The sequence below is a fragment of the Pundamilia nyererei genome, unplaced genomic scaffold (genome assembly GCF_000239375.1).
Source record: "Pundamilia nyererei isolate P.nyererei 1_Seehausen unplaced genomic scaffold, PunNye1.0 scaffold00240, whole genome shotgun sequence".
Lineage (NCBI taxonomy): Eukaryota > Metazoa > Chordata > Actinopteri > Cichliformes > Cichlidae > Pundamilia > Pundamilia nyererei.
Genome location: NW_005187641.1, coordinates 356,859 through 371,127, shown reverse-complemented (window position 1 = coordinate 371,127; position 14,269 = coordinate 356,859). Strand labels below are relative to the sequence as shown.

The following is a 14,269-nucleotide window of genomic DNA, read 5'->3' as shown; positions in this document are numbered from 1 at the left end:
AGAAGGGGTGAGATGGACAGTGACAGGATGAAATACCTTAGTCTGACAGTTAAAAATACATAGACATGCCCATCACCAAAATTATACATCCAAGTAAAATAAAATCATTGTTTTTCATTTAAAAAACAAAACAAAAAAAAGGAAACAAAACACAACAACAGAAAAAAACCCTTCTTGGCGATTATTTGCTTGCACACTGAACCTTCACTCAGTGTTTTCCTTCAAGCCTAAAAATCTGTTTTGAATTTAAAGCACAAATTTCATTATTTGTCCAAAAACAACAAGCTGAAAAGAGAAAAAGAAATATATGTCATTCTATTCTCTCAGTTAAAGATTAATCACACGGCTGTTTGTACCTTGAGCAGCACATCAGAGGTAGGTCTGTCCTGGGCGATCTTCTGCAAACAGGAGTCCACGAAATTGCGGAAATAATCAGACCTGAAAATTTCCAAAACGTCATGATTATACATATAATTTAAGCAATGCATACTGCATTATTACACATATAATAATCTTAATTATGTTATAGTCCGTTAAAGCGGCTTGAGAGATTTGTTAGCTCAATTAAAACTCGGAAAGCATTAAAAATGTCCTGATGTGGAGACAAACTGGTTAAAAAAACAGCAGTAAGTGTCCCATGAGAAATACTGAAGGGTTTGTCCACAGTTACCTGAGATGATTCAAATAATGTAACCATTTAAACACTGATCTATAAGCATGGCAGCAAACTCAAAGTGTGAGTTCATCCCCATGTTCAAAAAGCCTTAATAACCAGTCATTTTTATGAAACCTATTTTTTTTATTTATGTGTACACACACACACACACACACACACACACACACAATTGTGAAATAAATGACAGAAAGACACAGGTCGGTTGCAAAGCTTCGTCTCTCACCAGTGATTAGACTGCAACACAGGGCTCTCATTCTGGGCGATGTGGTATAAGGCACTCATAGCATTCATGTTGAACAGAGGAGGCTTCCTTTCCGCTGCAGAATCACAAAGCACGACATAGCGTGCCAGAGAAGGAGAGGCAGACAAAGAACACTTTCAGCTTTGTGAACACAAAGAGAGACACTTGTGGAGCACTGTATGGCCATCTCTTACCCAGCTCTATGCAGGTGATGCCAAGTGACCACACATCCACCTTCCCGTCGTACTGACCCTCATCCATGGCTAAGATCACCTCAGGGGCCATCCTGGGTGGAGGAAACAACAACAACACATCAGCAGTAATTCAGCCATTTCCAGCCCTCTTCCTTTGATCCAGCACACAATGGCACCTGGTGGCTCACTGTTGTTTCCAGCATCTGCCCCACCTAAACAGGCAGCGTTAGCTTTATGCTCATGTAGAGTAACAACAAATAATTCTGGCTGCTGAACGGTGAGAGGTGGGAGTAAACCACTTGGTGATTTAACCTCCTCAAATACACTTGAAAAGATTGGAAAGGAAAAATTCGGTGGCAGAATAACCTTTTTTTTTTTTTTAATTAACAACTTATAATTAAACAAATGCTCATTCTACAGATCAAAGTTTTTCCCAGTGTGAACTGTACTCGGCCTGCTTTGAATGAATTTGAATGTGACATTTGGGTGGCCACACCTTGCTTCACAAATGTGAGCAGCGTTTAGTCAGCTATCTTAGGTTCAATGCAAATGAAAGCACGTTACCCGCATGATTAGAGACTAAACTTTATCTAGACACCAGCAGTACGCTAGATATTAATGAATATTTAAATTGTCAACATCGGAGGAAATATATCTGATTTTACAAAATCAACACACGCAAGTTAATGACAACATTTAAAGATTTCGACTATATTTACATGTATGAAACCTCTACAATGTGCAAACAAGCTCATTTAAGAGTGCTGCTGCTTCTCACTCGCCTTTACACTCAGTGGACAAAATAGACACCACATAACAGCCATGCTAACAGTCTGAAAAGCTCATTTCGCCTGCACAGACATGACATCATCGTCTTAGGGATATCCTCTTTCTTTGACATCACACAAAGCTAGGAGTAGAAAAAAAACAGTGAAATGGAGAGCTCAGAGCCTGAGATTACTTATACATACACTGACCTCAGTATTTGAACTTTAACATGAGCTTCTATGATTGTAACAGAACAGAAAGGAAAGATAAAATACGGCAAAACATCACAGGTATGTTTTAACCCCTTAACGTCTAGTGTATCATATTTGACACGCACGATTTTGGTTAGTTTTTGAGGCTTCTTTGAGAATCCACAATGAGTAGGCCAGTGAGACACTGGTTTGATGTTTTACCAGTAAGGTGTTCCCACGAAGGAGTTGGCTGGAGCGACAATAGAGGCCGAGCCAAAGTCTCCCAGTTTGACCTGACCTGGCTCTGTCAACAAGATGTTTCCGGCCTTCACATCCCTGAGAGAGAAACGATCAGACAGGAGAAAATGACGGGTCAGGAAAAACACGACGGAGACAAAACAGTTTGAGAGAAAATGCATTGTTGGAGGCTGGGGAGCAGCATGATGCACAGTGTGTAAGCACAAGCACCATTGCATAAGCTTATCTCAGGCAGCACAGTTTGTGCTTTCTCCCCTCTATTTGTTTAGTCTCTTGTCAGAAGTGTGGGGGAGGAGAGCAGAATAGATCCAGATAAGTGAGAAATGAATAGGGGTTACCTGTGAATCATGTTGTGAGAGTGAAGATACACCAATCCCTGCAATGCACCATGGGTTATGGCAGCTATCTCCACTTCCTGCAGCGGTTTCTTGTGGACTGAGTGAAGAGAGAGATTTGGGAATATCAGGCAGTTTATGTGAACGTAAACTCAAACGGGTAAAACGGGTTTTGTCATTACTCATTTGTCTTACTTACCTTCTAAAAGGTCAGAAGCTGAACCCAAGCAGTACTCCATCACCAGCTAGAAGAGAGACGGGTGGAGTGTTAAACCAAGAGTACACTTGGTGTTAAAAACTTTGTCACACTTGACCTAGGCGGGAAGAGCTTTTTTTGTACCAGAGACTTCGACCCATTTATCAAAGTTTTAACACTGCTGTCAAACTAAGGTGGAGTCCGAGAAAGTGTTCTCATGTCCACCTCACAATGGAGCTCTGAGAGCCAAAGTATGCATGAGATGTAAAAGCTAACCATCCCACATAATGTAACATTATTTAGGTGTCTATAGACGACAGCACACCTTCAATGTGAAACATTTTAAGCCTTTTTTGTTTTAATTTTGATGATCGTGACTTATACCTTGTGAAAATCAGACATACAGAATATTTTTATACGTGGTTGGAGCTCCGTTACCATGAATCACTGTAATAATGCAGCATGGTGTACAGGAAGCCCAGGCTGCTCTGATAGCTGCTTTCATCCTGTCTGTATTTTTGGGTCCTGTGTTTCTCATCTTCATTTTGACAATAACAACACAGACACTCTGGGGTTCAGGTCAGATGAGCTGGCTGATCAATGAGGCACAGCAATACTGCGGCCAGCAAACCATTTGCTAGTAGTTTTTGTACTGCGAGCAGGGGCTAAATCCTGCTGGAAAAGGAAATCACCATCTCTCTCCATAAAGTTTGTCAGCAAATTAAAGCACAAAGTGCTCCAAATCTCCAGGTGGGTGACTTTGTTAACTGTAGACTTGATAACACAGTGGATCAACTGACACCAACATGAGGAGATGACATGGCACTGCAGAAACTTCACACTGGACTTCAAGCATCTTGGATTTTGTGCCTCTCTACTCTTCCTCTAGTCTTTAGGACCTTAAATTTTACTTTTATGTGGAAAGAGAAGCACTGAGCAGCTGTCCAGTCCTTTTTGATGTCGTCTCCGGTTCAGGAGTGACTCGATATTAGGAATGCTGAAGTTGTAGCTGCTTTCCTGGAGACGTACTGACACCAGCCTCAGTCCACTCTTTGTAAAGTCGCCCAAGTTCTTGAATTGATTTTCTTGACAATACCATTGAGGCTGCAGCCATCACTGTTGTTTGTGCAAAATGCCATTAATATGCTGTGATCGAGCACTCTGCGAACAGCCAGACGTTCAGCAACAACATCCTGCGGCTTCCCCTCCTTGTGGAGTGTATCAGAGATCATCTGGAGAACAGTCCAGTCGTCTCTATAACTGTGGTTACATGTACTCAACTATATAGAGAGACGCACTCAATGCCACTGTTCAAACACTAATATACTAAAATATTGTAGTTTTATTACAAGGGCTGCTCATTTCCATGCACTACAAGGCATACTCACACAAAAGGCTTTTAATACTTTAATTTTTGGATGAATATGTAAAAAAACAAACAAACAAAACTTTCACTTCATTCTAATTTTCTGAAATGCACTAATATGTTTTGTTAAAAAACACACCAGTTAATTACAATGATGTCATTTTTAGAGCTTTTTTGTTTTTTGCCACATCAACTTTCTCCAGGGACTGAGAGCCTTTTGAGGATATCTGGAATGAAAAACTGCTTTTTGGCTGCAGAAACCAGAGACTATATTTAATTCCTGCAGTCACAGTGAAACAAACAGACTCTGTGGCAACTGCAACTTGCCTCAAGCTGCACAGAAAAAAGGAGGAAGTACCAGAAACCGGTTTCAATATTAGAACAAATGGTCAACGTTTCATGTTTTTATTTACACTGAAACAAAAGGCTGCTCTCTTCCTGATCGAGAGAGAGAGAGAGAGAGAGAATGTGAAAGATGGAGCTAAGGGGGGAGAGTAAGTCGAGGGGTGAGAGAACCAAATTTGATGGTTGTTATGATCTCAAGTTGAAATAAAAATAAAAACGATAAATTGAGTATTTATTTATCAATCACAGCACTGCTTTTACTCATCTCTGACATTTTTCAAATATAGTGAAAATGAACACAGGAATACTGCAGAGGGGACAAAGTTCTGGGTGTATTTTTACAATCCATTGGTGGCCCAAATATGTGCATAAAAAAGAAATGTGTTTAAAGTGGATGCTGAAATATCCCCAACTATATTCTTTGTTTTATTTTTTAAATGTGTGGTACTGGGAATGTTAACATCTTTAACGACCTCCTAAGCAAGTCACTTTTAAAATCATTCATTTGATTAACACAACACTGATGAGTGCACAGCTTTTGCACACACTCACCCAGGCTGTGTGCTCTCTCAGGTAGCAGCCACGGTACTCCACAGTGTTGGGGTGGCGCAGTTTCTGGAGGAACTTCACTTCCTTGATGATATCCTGCCATTTCTAGGATACGAGCAGAGCCTTCATCACTATCCATAAGATATTACATCTGCAGCAGATCAGCCATTAGAGAGTCGCCAGGTCTTACCTCATTGGACTGTTTGCCACTATAGGACATCTTCTTGATGGCCACCACCTCATTTGTGCGGATGTCGTGGGCCTAGTAGGGAAAATTTAAGGACAACATGCAGTAAATTTTTTGAAGCTTTGGATGCTGCTCGAACCATCTTTGTCACTATTTCTTTAAATAGCACAGACGCCCTCGCCTTGTTTTCTTTTCCTTCCACACAAAGTTAATTGCAAGCAAAACTCAAACACTTAAACCTGGCTGAGAGCATCAGTGCAGCATTTATTCCACAAAGCACTTGAGACACATCCATCAATGCTCCTCACATTAAATACAACAAAGAAATGGCCATTACATAAAACGAGCATTTCTGCAGAGCTTCCTTCCCTCTTCTCCTCTGCCCTCCTATCATCCCTTCATCCATGACTGGCTGCTTTTCACCCTTCATTAAACAGGGACTTTTATCCTGCTCTGAAAAGTTGTTCTCCTTCCCCGACTTGCACTGTGTTTTTACTTTTTCCTTCTTCTTTCATCTTCAGTCGACAGGTTTATCCAGCTTGTGCTCTTAATAGAAGTACCGCCATCTGTCAGCTATTCTTCTTTGCTGCGCTTAGCTTTTCTTAGCATCAATCACTCCGACTTCAGCAAGATTTATAGCAGTAATTACATTTGAACCAAGTGAAATCCCCCCAAAAAACAATGCAAAAATCAAAGTATGAAATTTTTTTTTAATTACGCTATGAAAATTTTGCCTGTCCAGGTTTGTTGTTGTTTAAAATGCGCCTATGCACATAAGCACGACTGGCCTGCATGTAGTTTAGGTAATGAGTCATGTTACCTTACTTAGTAAGATCTGTTATTTATAGTAACTTCCTATGAGGGAAGTAATAACCTCTCAGGTGGGCGCTGAAATGGTTTATATGCAGGAAGAACTGAGCCTACACTGTTGTCTATGGCGCCAAAACACTGATCAACTTACATAAGAAGAAAAACAAAGCCAGAGAAATAATTAGACATTAATAAGACGATAATATATATACAAAGGTAATGATTTTCATTTCACCTGCATTCTCATGCTTACATTATATAAATTCAGTGAAGAACAGCTGTATACAACATTATGAACACCATGCTAACTACTCAGAGACTGCAGTCTTAAATTTATAACAAGCAGACCACTTTTTAAAGTTTGCCAGATGACTGAGTCAGTGTGTGACTGAAAACTAAAATATCATCCAAACTCCAGAATTCAAAAACCGATTTTCAGCGTACTCAGTCAGTGTTATTTGTCCGTAGCCTGTCCCCATGTTTATATGCCTTCAGGTAAGCTGCATGTTAAAACCACATACCTGAACATTTTCCTACTACTGAATTCAAACGAACATAACTATACATCTACAACTCTGTTGCAGAGCTGACAAAGATCAAACACACAATTCAAACCGATAAATGAACACAAGTATCTGAAATCATATTAAGTAACAGGCCTTCACATTTAAGCCTGCACTCAGGGGAAAGCACACTTAAAGGGCTCTTGTGTGCTCTCTATCACATTTCTATTAAAGAGCCAAACCCTAAGAAAACTAACTTACAAAGTACACTGCTCCGAAGCTCCCGTGGCCGATCTCCCTCAGGTCCGTGAAGAACTTCTCGGGATCCTCCCTCGAGAAGAGCTCAGCCACCTCCGGGTCCTTCAGGCTCCCGGCCCGCACACTCGACGGCATGGCCAGCGCCTGGTGAGCGTGGAAGAGACACACTGGGTGAGCATCTGTTATTTGGAAAGGATACCAACATTTGTGCTGAAAGCACGAGTTGCCTCGGAAACACGGTCTAGTCTGTCACATGAAGTCGACACACTTAGATCTCTGTGGTGGAAATTGTTGACACTGATGTCACTCATGCCATTTAAAAAATATATTGTTCTCAACCAAAGATGAAAGGGGAAAGCAGTACAAAGCACAAACTGGGCTTACACCCATGTTATTTCTTTTCTTTCTTTCTTTTTAAGGAAATACAGAGTTTCTCTTACATATCATCTAATCATTTAAACCCTATTAATGCTTTTTCTTCTTCTCCTACACAGATATTTTCATGTATTGCAGAAGACTGTCTTGTAATGTACGTACGAAGCTTGCAGAATTGCAGCACTATATCAAAGGATGGTCCTGGCAACAATACTGATCAATTTCTTGAAGACCTGGAACATCTTTTTAATGTTTCTAAAATGTGTGGCACGCTGCACTGAGCAGAACACTGCACACACAGACTGCTGCGTGTGGCTAACATAAGCAGTGTTAGCGTTCTCTCCTCGTGGGGTAACGTCCACACACATGAACAGAATGTGCTTTTGCATTGCTACAGCAGAGCTCTTAGATACCAGTTTACTGTGACACAACCTACATACATCCTTTTTCTCGTGATCACAATACTGCAGAACTGCACCGGCTAGGCAGGGCTGCCATCCACACTTCTTGTTCACAACTTCCCATCACACAGAGAGGAGTCAAGCCGTCTGCCAGAGCTGCAGTCCTGGCTACTAATGGGTGGCTAAGTAACATCTTAGATCCAACAGTTAACTAGCATTAAATTATACATTGTAAAATACTAGTTTTTCAGTTGCAGGCCAGCGAGAACAGCAATATTCAATTGCAATGCATCATCATGCAATCATAGCCTCCTGAGACCCGGCCTATTTGTTAATGTCCTCTGTAGTGGACACACAAATAAAAACAACAAAAAAACAAAAAAAACAAACATCAACTGAAAGATATTTTTCACTTCACATGAGGATGCGCCAACTTTCCCACCAATGGGACCAACACACTGCTCTGCAGATCCATCCATTATTTGCTGTTCTGCTTCTTAGGAGCAACCCACTTTGGTTTATACTTATAAAGTAGAATAGAAACCCTCATATACTGATTAACCAATGCTGATCCTATAACATATTCACGTGAAGGCCCCATCCTGTAACCACCAGGACTCAAAGGATCTGCTGCCACACCAAAGAGGCCCCTTTGATCATGTCATGACAGGTGGGATCTTTTATTTCTTGGTGGCACAAAAGTGACTTTTATGGTTTTAATCTTGTGGCTCATCAATGTGCATATATGTGAAAAGAGCTCATAGGACTCCATGGTGTAATCAGCAGCCACCGATTAAATGCACTCTAAAAAAAGCAGAAGTTTTGGCAGTTTGCTGGTCTGGAGCATTCAGATGTGTGTTAACACAATGCCACAATCTTCCCAGCAGGGAATGTCCCAACAAATTCAAGATCAGACCATTAAATGCTCAGAAGAACAAAAACAAGAACTCTACAGGCCCCAGTTAGCATTTTAAATGTTAAAGTTCATGACAGCACATTGGCTTGTTTGGAAGAGGTGGCAGGAGAAAGCTTCCTCTCTCTAAAAAGAAGCTCATAGCTTAGGTTTTCAAAGCAGCATGTGAACAAACCACAAGACTTCTGGAGCAATGTGCTTTAGACAGACGGGACCAAAGTGGAGATGTTTTGCGACGTGAGGAGAAAACCAGGCGGCATATCAGCACTAACACCTCATATCGACGCTAAAGCGTGGTTCAGGAGGTGTGATGATATGGGCTTGTTTTGCACAGGATCTGGGCACACTGCAGTCAATGAGTCAACCATGCACTCCTCTGTATACCAAAGTATTCTAGAGTCAAATGTGAGACCATCTGTCTGACCGCTAAAGCTTGGCTGACATTAAGTCATGCAACAAGACAGTGATCCCAAGCACAGCAGTAATGTGTGGGCAAGAATTTCCCCACAATCATGTGAGAGACTGATAAAGTCATACATAAAACCATTACTTCAAGTTATTGCTGCCAAAGGTGGCTCTACAGGCTACTGAATCTTTGTCTGTCTCTATATTTACGGTGAACATGGCTGAAGTGTTTTATACATCTGCGTAACAAGCAAAAGATCTCTGGTTCAATCCCAGGAAGAGAGAGAAATCAAACAAGTGGCGGTAGCCACTGTGGCGGCCGCCTTGTGAATAAGGGAGAAGCTGAAAGCAGCTTTCTATTTAATGCTGCAATAAGATATACGTTTTTTTAATTGCTATATTTTCACCAAACACAGAATATATGGCTTTAGCTTCAGTACAGGGAAACAAACATCATTTTTGAAGCACATAATCCATTTTAAAGATCCAAAATGATCTTAAAATGGTAGATGCAACATCTTTTTCCTCGAGTTATTCTTTCTTTAATGGCTTCTTTAATCTCCCTGACACATGAAACTATGATTTTAAAAAAAAATCTAGACTATTTCATATTATTTTGTTTCTCAATGCTGAACAAAAGACTGCTCTCATACAATGATGTTGTCATTGGTCCTTCAGCAGCCCGCGCACAAAACCACACAGCAACTGCGACAAGATAAAAGGTGTGCTTCTGTTAAAACTGAAGAACAAAACACAGACGGGTAGGTTGAACAACCAGGTGGGCTGGATTGCTTTTCTTTTCCTATCAAAATGTTAAGATAGTGACTCACACTTGGTTTGATTTGCATTTGTACACACTTGCACAGTATTCTGATAGGCCTTATAGAAATACATGAATTAAAGTTCATATGATTATAAGGAGAAGCAGGCATCAAACTGACTGTGTAGTGTATTGCAGAGCATCAGTGAGACTGGATTTCTGAGGCCGATACCAACAGCCAAGAACTTCAAAAGACCAACTGCAATATATTGACAGGATCTCTTTCCCCCCCTAAGCCGTTTCTTTCTTTCTTCTTAATGAACTGTGACCAACAAGCAAATTGAGGACTACATTTTGTAGCATTAACTTGGCCCTGTCTAACTTTCCATACAGCTTTTGAAATGTTGAAAACCACCAGACAACATCAGGCCAAATTCCACATAAAAACTGCCAACCAGTTTAGCAGCCCCATGCTTTGCTTCCTGTGTGGGAACAACATGACAAGATTTACCAGTTTTAAGTAGAACACCATGTAACCACTATGCTTTGGAGAGCTATCATGAGCAAACACAATGATATGGCTAAATGGGTGAGGAAGACCACGTTTAAATATGTGGGCGATTACTACCCCACACTAAAAGTATGTCCTACTGAGAGAGCTGATATTAGACTATAAACCTTGAAATAACAAAGATGAAACGTGATGTCTGTCTCTGAATTCTAGCAAGAACCATCAGATGTTTTCTGAAGGTCAAAATCAACGCATTCTTATATGTGAACCAATCCCCACCCCAACCCCCAAGTGTGGTTATGGAAAAGATATTTTTTGGAAATGCTGAATAAATATAGCTGATATATCTTTACCAAAGAAAAAGATTGGAAAAGCCAACTGATGATACACTCACATGCACAGTACAATGGTGAATGTTTTTGTGTAGCTGCAGTGCAGATAACAACTTCTCCCTGGTGTCAAAGTTAGCAGCCTGGAACAAGTTAGGTCATCATGAGTCATTAACATTTTATCAAGGGTTAACACCTTGATAAATGGGCAATGGCAGCTTTTGCAATTTTGTAAGTTCACAGTCACCAATCAAGCTCAAGTTTTTCCCAAACCCTTGAACATGAAAATACCAAGACTCACTTGGCCATTTTGATTCTGACAAACGGGAAGCATTAGGTTCCCTTTAAAAATGGGAACTTCTCTGACGACTGTAACTAAGGCAAAAGGAAGCTTGTAATCATTTTAACTAAACCATCCATGTCTCGTTAACGCCACACAACGTCTGCCACAATTACATGGTTTCACCAATGATTCTCTCTTTAACATACATGCATTTTATAACATCAGAGAAGCACAGACCTATTGTGCAAAACATGTCTACTGTGTTTGACTGGTCAGGCACATAAGCAATTATCCATATATGTGCTTGCCATCAGCATCAGCTGAGCGAGCTAGACGGCTTTTTGCACTCGGCTGCTCAATTAGGCTACCCAAGCTGCTGCTTTCTATAGAAATCCACATGTATTCAACAGCAGCTTGACAACAACTCAAGAATGTTCAAGGTGCAGGCCAACAACAAGCTTCCACGTCAATGTCAAACTCCCCAAGATCTGAAAATCAGGCAGCTAATCATGCTAGCCGGTGTCTCCCCTGCAAACGGGGTGGGATGCGCTCACAGCCCCGCATGTTGAATGATTTATAGCACGTCTTACCGTGGCTTTTGGGATCCACTGTAGCTAGCTCTGAAGCTAGCTAACCGGCCTGCCTGGAAAATAGTGGTCTTCACTCCTCTTTCCTCGGTGCTGGTGTCTATTCAACACCAATAAACCACATTCTGCCTGTCGATGCTTTTACTTAAACCCCTCTCCATCCTGATGCCCCCAGTCAATTGGACAGCTAGCAGGCGTGTGCGACTTGACATGAGTCAAGTGGCAGTCAGTTTAAGTGACAGCTAGCTAGACCGACGCCTGCCAGCTAACCTAGCAGCAGCGTCGACGTCCAGAGAAAATCAGCGGCTAGCTCTGGCTGCTGTTAGCACCAGCGCTAACTAAATAACGCAACGCTAGGAGCTGCCGGGGACGCTTTCAGTGGGAGGCTGGTGCATTCAAATGGACAGCTCCGCTCCGCTCAGCACTGTGCACTGTCATTACGATAATGTTGTCGGCGGATTTCATCAACAGTTCGTGTTATCCCCATTTTGCTCGACTCTCATCCGTTTTTGTTCAGGACTTCATGATGGCGGAGCGGGGCGGGAGCCGAGCGGAAAACGGAAGTTGCTCTTCTTCGACGCCTTTCAAACGAACACGTGAGGTGTAAATAGTATCCTCACGTGGCCGAGGAGGTTCGCAAAAACATAACTGAACTGGTAAGAGCAGCTCGCATTATTTATCAGGGTTCGTATAGTTAACTAATGTGGAAGCGTATTTCAGTCAAAATAAATAAAACAAAAGAAAACTATGACCATAATTTAAATATTTAGGACAGGTATCTCAAAATTTCAGATTAGGAATCTCAGAATTAGACAGATAGAAAGGAACTTTATTAATCTACACTTGCTACGGCCGCAAAATGATCAGAAATAACAAGATAATTGTGGATATATTAGAAAACAATGAAAAAAATAAGGCGCAAAAATGCTAAAACCGCTAAAAACAATAAAAAGACATGTAAAAAGACAATAAAATAAAGCAAAAAATAAAATATAGGCTAATATACATACACTAAAAGACCTGTCACAGTAATTATATGTACATAAAGTGCAATGTGATAATAATAATAATAATGGATTGGATTTATATAGCGCTTTTCAAGGCACCCAAAGCACTTTACAATGCCACTATGTGAGTGATTTCTCAGGTATTTATGTGCATATTGAACAGTCAGATTGCCTCCAAGACAAAGGACCTGTGTTGGTACTAGGTCCTACACAGTGGCTGTAACCGTCTACTGCTGAAGGAGCCACTCATGGCCTCCACAGGCTCATACAGGGGTGAGATGTCTTGTTCGTAATGGACATTAGCTTCGGCTAACATCCTCCTCTACTGATTCTAGAGGACTAAATGATTCCACAAAGCATCAAGTGGTATAAAAATCTCTTAGTAATGTCCCACAACAAAAAAAACAAAAGCAAGGCTAAATAAAATCAAGTTATATCTTTAAGACTGGAAGTAAAATTGCTTCAAAGTACTGTTTGCATTGTAGTAACTATTCTGAACTCCATCCATCCATCCATCCATCCATCCATCCATCCATCCATCCATCCATCCATCCATCTCCTTTCACTTACTTTAAATAAGGATCGCAGGGGCTCTGGGGCCTATCCCATTGATAATAGACTCTCAACATTCATTTTATGCAATTTAACTTTGAGAGTTTGGTAAGTTTTCCCTTCTTAAACTACTTGGACTTGTTCAGTAGTTTCAGTAGTAATTTCAGTTGTTTTAATGCTAATCTTTCTGCAGTCATCCTGTAAACAGCACGTGTACCATATGGGATACAAAACAAACGAATGAATGAATGAAATCTTTATTAATCAGACAGACGCTGTAGAAATCTAAAGATAAAAGTTCATATTATATGTAAGACCAATTTTGTAAAGTTGCTCTTACAAATATAGATAAAATGTTTTAATATTGTCATGTATTAATGATTTGTAATAACACAAATAATCATCTGCGTCGAGAAAATGTTATTTCTGAAAAAAATGCATTGCAAAATTACATAAAAGTCCACTGTTGCTATAAATCAACCATCAACTCATGCTGACTGATTGTCAGCATTGCCTGAAACAGACGAGAAAACACCTTTGGTGCACGTATTTTTATATTGGCCTACATTATGTCCTTAAACATCTGCAGGCCAGCCTCATAAATAGATTACACAGTAGATTGCGTGTCCTTTTCGATGTGCTCCTTTGTGAAGGTGAGAAAAAATAAATAAATAAATGAGAGGATTTGATTCAGAAAACAATAATTAAGCTCTCTTAATAATTACATCATACATAGTGATGTAAGTATTTAAAGCTTAGCTCAGTGCATATTAATAAAGTTGTTTATTCTTTCCTTATCATAGTGGCCAGCATTTGGGATGACAGATCATTATGCAATCTTTATGGAGAAATCTCCGATGCTATAGCGTGATGAGATTGCGGGATTTTTCCAAAACGACTATATAATCCTTACTGAGAATTAAAAATGCTATATAGTGATGCTGTTGCATAACCTAACAGAAGGACAGACATGTCTAGCAGTGACCTACCAGCATCAGTCAGCCATTATTTAAAATCAAGACCAGTACATGGGCAACAATGTTTCAGGTATTTGTTACCAGTGTGTAGGGGTAAAGCTTATTCAGCGACTATTAAATGCGATCCCCCCCCGCCCCAATCCCTTTTCACTTAAATGGATTTTGTTGTTTTCCTTCATTCAACCTGATTTGATTTCAGATGATGTCTACACGCAGCGACACGTCATCGCAATCACACATATGGCTTGTTTGGCACGGCATTTGCTGTCTTAATCCACTCAGTATAATCTGT

General features: G+C 40.4%; 1 protein-coding gene across 1 annotated transcript in view; it reads right to left on the bottom strand.

Annotated features, from left to right (window-relative positions):
- taok2b (TAO kinase 2b) overlaps positions 1-12,005 on the bottom strand; it is a 28,932-nt gene extending 16,927 nt beyond the window's left edge. The window contains exons 1-10 of the mRNA XM_005749254.1: positions 11,445-12,005; positions 6,881-7,021; positions 5,310-5,381; positions 5,123-5,224; positions 2,863-2,908; positions 2,667-2,763; positions 2,293-2,406; positions 1,112-1,203; positions 900-993; positions 357-438 (exon numbers count right to left, since the gene is read on the bottom strand). Of these exons, the coding sequence (XP_005749311.1) occupies positions 357-438; positions 900-993; positions 1,112-1,203; positions 2,293-2,406; positions 2,667-2,763; positions 2,863-2,908; positions 5,123-5,224; positions 5,310-5,381; positions 6,881-7,012 (831 nt within the window). The 5' untranslated portion in view covers positions 7,013-7,021; positions 11,445-12,005. The remainder of the gene's footprint in view (positions 1-356; positions 439-899; positions 994-1,111; positions 1,204-2,292; positions 2,407-2,666; positions 2,764-2,862; positions 2,909-5,122; positions 5,225-5,309; positions 5,382-6,880; positions 7,022-11,444) is intronic.
- Positions 12,006-14,269: the final 2,264 nt, after the last annotated feature.